Here is a 4,899-nt window from a genome sequence, read left to right as displayed (position 1 = left end):
TAAACGAGCTGCATCCGAAGGGAATGCCTGTTTTAGACCGCTTCACATAAAAAAAGAGCAACACATACAAGAGGCAACCCTATCCATTTTTCCATAGACGGAACCGTTCTTCTCTGTAGAATAATAATAGGGGAACTGTTCCATTATTCTGCGGCTACGTTCATTCATGATTGCGGCTACGTTCATTCATGACATTCATGATCAATTCATGTTCATCCATTCATGATTAACAGTGTGATGAATATGGGGCGTGAGATGAATAATTGAACAGTAATTTGATTTTGAGATAGATATGGAAGCGTTGTGAGAAATGATTTGTTTTACAAAATTCAGGATAAACTAAGTTGACTAAATTTCCAATGCTATAAAAGCTATAAAGCTATAATAAAGCTATATGCTATAAAAGCACGCAAGCGTATTTTGTTAATTTGTTCAATGATTCCGTGAAAATTTGGTGTTTAATCCGTGCATTTCACCGTGAATATCGGTTCCATGAGATGAATAATGGAACAAATACCCTACCTTTGATAATGACGGATGACTTTCTCCATTACATGTTAAAAAATAACTGTATCCCGCAGTTTTGGTTTTTGCAATCTCATACATTCAACGCATTTTGTGGCATGACTTTTTTGAATCTATATTAGGGTGGGGAAAAATGATCGATTTTTCAGAACCAAGTTTTTTTGGTTCCTTTTGGGGCCTCACACAACCCTAAACTTACCGGAAGTCGATTGGTTTTGTCTCCGCTTGGCGCATTGCATTTCAAATTTGTATGAGAATTTATATGGGAAAACCCACTTTTTTGCATTTACCTTTCTAGAGAGTTCAATAATGCTCTAATAATGCACTACATTATGTTAAAGTATAGTATTTTGGATGCCTAACAACTTTGCAGAAAACACTGAAGAGCTAGGATGTCCCTAAAAAGAGCTATAGCTGTTCAAAGTTGAGTATGTCGATTTAAATGCAGAAAATCTTGTTTTCTGCCAACATTACCAATGTACCGGTTTCAGTAGGATTCCCATCAGAAGCAACCTGTCGTAACGAGTTTATACACTCAGCTGAATCAAGCAAACAAATTTAGGTCAATATTCTAGACGTAGGTAGAATCTGCAACGTATTTCAGAGGTTACTTCTGATGGAAATCTGATTGACGCCGGTACACTGGCAGTGTTGGCTGAAAAATGATCTGCAACATAAATTTCGACATAATCAACTTTGAACAGCTCTAGTATTTTTTTGGGACACCCTAGCTCTTTGGTGTCTTCGGCCAAGTTGTTAGGCATCGAAAAACCTACCATTTGAAGTCATAAAACCTATGGTTTGAGCCATTTTGAGCTCTTAAGAATGTAAAATGCAAAAAAGTTGGGTTTTCCATACAAATCTCCATATAAATTTGTAATGCAATGCGCCAAGCGAAGACAAAACCAATCGACTTCCGTTAAATTTAGGATTGTTTGAGGCCCCAAATATAACAAAAGGAACTTGGTTCTGGCTTTCTGCTATCAAGTTTTGCTTTTTCCATATAACGATTCCCCACCCTAATCTATATCCAATTAACTTGGCGGACTATGTGTGATGCTCGATAGAGAAAGAACAATACTTCAAATACGTTATTGTGCGAAGTTGAGGACGACGTTGAGATTACTTAATAACTATACAATCAATGTCTGAAATATGTATCAATTTACTGTTCGACGTAGTACATATATTTAATAAAGAGTGAGAAGCCCACTATGACAGTCCTTAAAAAACAAATATGGAATAAACCATTTATAGCGTATAGCGTTTAAATGTACTAGTGCCATAACGTAAATAGGATATCAATTTCGTTCGCAGTCACGATTTTAACAGAAAGTGTGTCAAAACGTGCTTGCAATTGTGAATATGTTTCACTTTGAATAGGGAGACAGTGATTATTTTTCTGCTGGTATGGTTTCACTATTATAATCGTTGATTTAAATCTGGAATTAATTATTTTGCGATCTTTTATTACAAAAACTGATCAACTTCAAATTACCCTTCGCTGAATCCGTAGCGGGATTCCGCCTTCAGGTCGTAGAATCAGCTCGGAAATAAACCTCTCGGGTGGATTTCTACTAGCAGGCAACAGTTGGTAGTGTCTCAGCACTTTGCTAATTAAACTCTTGATCTCTGCTATCGCAAACTTTTGTCCAATGCAATTTCGTGGCCCAGCACTGAAAGGTACGTAACGATAGGGATTTGCCTTCTCTGCCGACGTTTCCTCAGAAAACCGTTCGGGTCGAAACTCCATCGGATCATCGAAGTATTCCGGATCGCGACCCATGAAGAAGGGCATGACCAAAACGTTTGCCCCTGCAGGAAATACTTGTCCATCTGTGATATAAAACTTATCAGTTCTGTATGTGCACTGCTATAAAAAAAAACGATAGTTACCGATTTCGTGGTCTTCCATCATCTTTCGGCCATACATTGGAACCGAAGGGTAAAGGCGTAGTGTTTCCTTGATTACCAAGTCCAAATAGTTCAATTCATTTAGCATAGATAGTGTTACCTGCTGCGTTAAATTGTCACCGAATACAGAGCGAATTTCATCGTACACTTTTTGCTGGATATCGGGACGTTTAGCCAGTGTCCCCATAACAAAGCTGATGGCCGATGTGGTGGTGTCATGACCTTCAAACATAAAAGTGTCTACTTCTTCTCTGATCTCCAAATCGGAAAGCGGTTGACCGTCTGCGGTAACAGTCTGCAAAAGCATATCTAAGAAAGCGGTTTTCTTTCGGATTCCAATGTCATCCTCATTGTTATTCCTTTGATTTACGCTCCCCAATTCTGCACGCCGAGTGCGAATTACACTGTCCGTGTAGCCATGTAGGACTTTCAAAGCTTCTTCCTGCATTTTGGCATACTTGGTGAATTGGAAAGTGAAGCTGTACCGAGACCAAATGTTATATGTACGCTGCATTGCAATGGTCGACATACTGCAAATAATATTTTCAAATTTTGAAAAAATCGAAAAGAAATGTATCTTACTCTTTCACTGCTTTCACGTATACGGAGTCAGAATTGACCTGAGCATTGACCTTAGTTCCCATAGCAGATTCTGTTAATGATTTTATTACCAGTGACGATATTTTTTAACAGAGTAAAGGCAACACTCACCACATATCACATCTAGCGCACATAGTGTTACTTTGGGAAACACGTCGAAATCTTCACCACTAGTGGCCATTGGTTTGAGTTGATCGACAAATACGTTGCTTTGTTGATCGAATATCTCCACGAATTGTTCCAAAATTTTGAAATGAAACGTCGGCGTGATTATCTTGCGTCGAGAGTGCCATTTTTTACCGGTACTGGTTAGAAGCCCATCCCCGAGCCAGGGACGAACGAAATCATACTGGCTTGCTTTATCCAAGTACTTCTGACTGCTAAGGACAGCCTGCAGGAGGATTAAACATGCATTTTCTACGTTTCTAAAGGTTTTTATTTAAACGAAACGGGGCTAGAAAATCCTCAGTTCAATTTAAATATAATCATCAGTCGATTATCAAATAGATCAACCGGCCGATTAGGAAGAAAAGATTCATAAATACGTCCAATATTATAGCAAACCCGATAGACTGAATGTGCAATGGCAGTATGCCTCAATACCAACCTCTACTTTTTTAGCATCCGTCAAAACGATCAGCAAATCGGTACCAATCCACAGACGAAAACATTTTCCAAACTCGGCTATAGTTCTTTGTAACTCCAACAAAAAATCTGCAAAAGTTGAGAGAGAACGGAAGTAGCAACATACAAGATGAATGTTTGTGTCTTCATTCCACCTGTTGGAGTTTTTCCGCTAAATCTAGCTGCATTTCCGATTAACGGGTATGCCTTAGGGCCACCCAATTTCGCAGCGTGATGAATTGCACTGGCAAATCCCAGGTAGAAATAGGCTGCATATGCAAACGAGAGCACTAACACTAATATCACTAGAAGCAACATGTTATTGCGCGCATGGCCGTAAAATCTTATCAACGGCTATGATAAGATCCAGAAAATTTTGCTGGCAAATTCACACCACACCGTAAATATATTTCTGCAACCAAGTCTCAAAATATACTAAACCACTGTGGCTCGTGAGCCTGCAAATATATGGCTGTGATACTGAACCGGTGACTTCTTATCGCAATCTGCACAACCTCAGCGGGATTATATTTCCAAAACCCTATCCCGAATTAATTCACGACCATCTCAAACTTTATTTTGAGTGCACTCTTTACTACTGTACGTGTGAGACCAACGTAGAACGATCACTTTAAGATTTCAGAACATTAAACCAAAACCTTTTAAATCAATGACATAAAAACAGTGATAAAGTAATGGGTTGTAAATTGGTTATAGGTATTGTTTTCGGGTGCTTTAGAACTTAAGAATAGTGAATATTGAACCATTGTAGAAATTATTCATTCTGTTAGAAAACTTGCATTTACGGAAAACTGTTAAAAAATGTTTCTATCCATAAACATAAAATAGAAAGACAAACTAACAACACCTACTGTAAAAGCTTCGGATTATGCGCGAGTTGAGACTAGCTGAATAACACTTTGTGCTTACGCTAGTTGACTTGTTGATTTGTTTGGCTCTTAATGAAGATACAACGTTGTTTTGATTTGTTGCTTTTTATACATTACCTTGTTTTGGATTTGCAATGTTGCATGTAGACACCTGTGAGACGTTATCGTATGTTATCAATTTTGTCTGAATTAGCATTACCGCCAAAACTACAAAGCGTTGATAGTGGTATTGGAATGATTGATGAACTGATAGTTGGCTAAGCGCCGAAAGGTAAGCGCTCCACGACAACTATTGTTTTTATTGACTTGTAAAAAATGTTATCATTAATTAATTCACAAAATAAGT

General features: G+C 38.1%; 1 protein-coding gene across 3 annotated transcripts; it reads right to left on the bottom strand.

The window, feature by feature from the left end:
* Positions 1 to 1,718: 1,718 nt before the first annotated feature.
* LOC129732680 (cytochrome P450 4d1-like) lies at positions 1,719 to 4,160 on the bottom strand. Of its 3 annotated transcripts, none has more exons than XM_055693769.1 (7): positions 3,819 to 4,160; positions 3,647 to 3,753; positions 3,151 to 3,430; positions 3,022 to 3,091; positions 2,422 to 2,969; positions 2,024 to 2,361; positions 1,719 to 1,967 (listed from the first exon to the last, which is right to left on the bottom strand). In XM_055693769.1, the coding sequence occupies exons 1-7, from the start codon at positions 3,979 to 3,981 to the stop codon at positions 1,962 to 1,964; spliced, it is 1,512 nt and encodes a 503-aa protein (XP_055549744.1). In that variant the 5' UTR covers positions 3,982 to 4,160; the 3' UTR covers positions 1,719 to 1,961. The 3 variants fall into 3 exon arrangements, with proteins under 3 accessions (XP_055549744.1, XP_055549745.1, XP_055549743.1); XM_055693770.1 differs by having other exon boundaries at positions 1,927 to 1,944; XM_055693768.1 differs by lacking the exon at positions 1,719 to 1,967 and having other exon boundaries at positions 1,974 to 2,361.
* Between the last annotated feature and the right edge of the window lie 739 nt (positions 4,161 to 4,899).

The sequence above is a fragment of the Wyeomyia smithii genome, chromosome 3 (genome assembly GCF_029784165.1).
Source record: "Wyeomyia smithii strain HCP4-BCI-WySm-NY-G18 chromosome 3, ASM2978416v1, whole genome shotgun sequence".
In the NCBI taxonomy this organism is placed as follows: Eukaryota; Metazoa; Arthropoda; class Insecta; order Diptera; family Culicidae; genus Wyeomyia; species Wyeomyia smithii.
Note: the sequence above shows the minus strand (reverse complement) of the source record. Positions and strands in the feature narration are given on the sequence as shown.

Coding starts and splice junctions, on each gene's coding strand:
- LOC129732680 (XM_055693768.1), bottom strand. CDS start 3,981: ATGTTGCTTCTAGTGATATTAGTGTTAGTGCTCTCGTTTGCATATGCA. Junction 2,970..3,021: donor TACGTGAAAGCAGTGAAAGA/GTAAGATACATT, acceptor TATTATTTGCAG/TATGTCGACCATTGCAATGC. Junction 2,362..2,421: donor GATGGAAGACCACGAAATCG/GTAACTATCGTT, acceptor TTTATATCACAG/ATGGACAAGTATTTCCTGCA.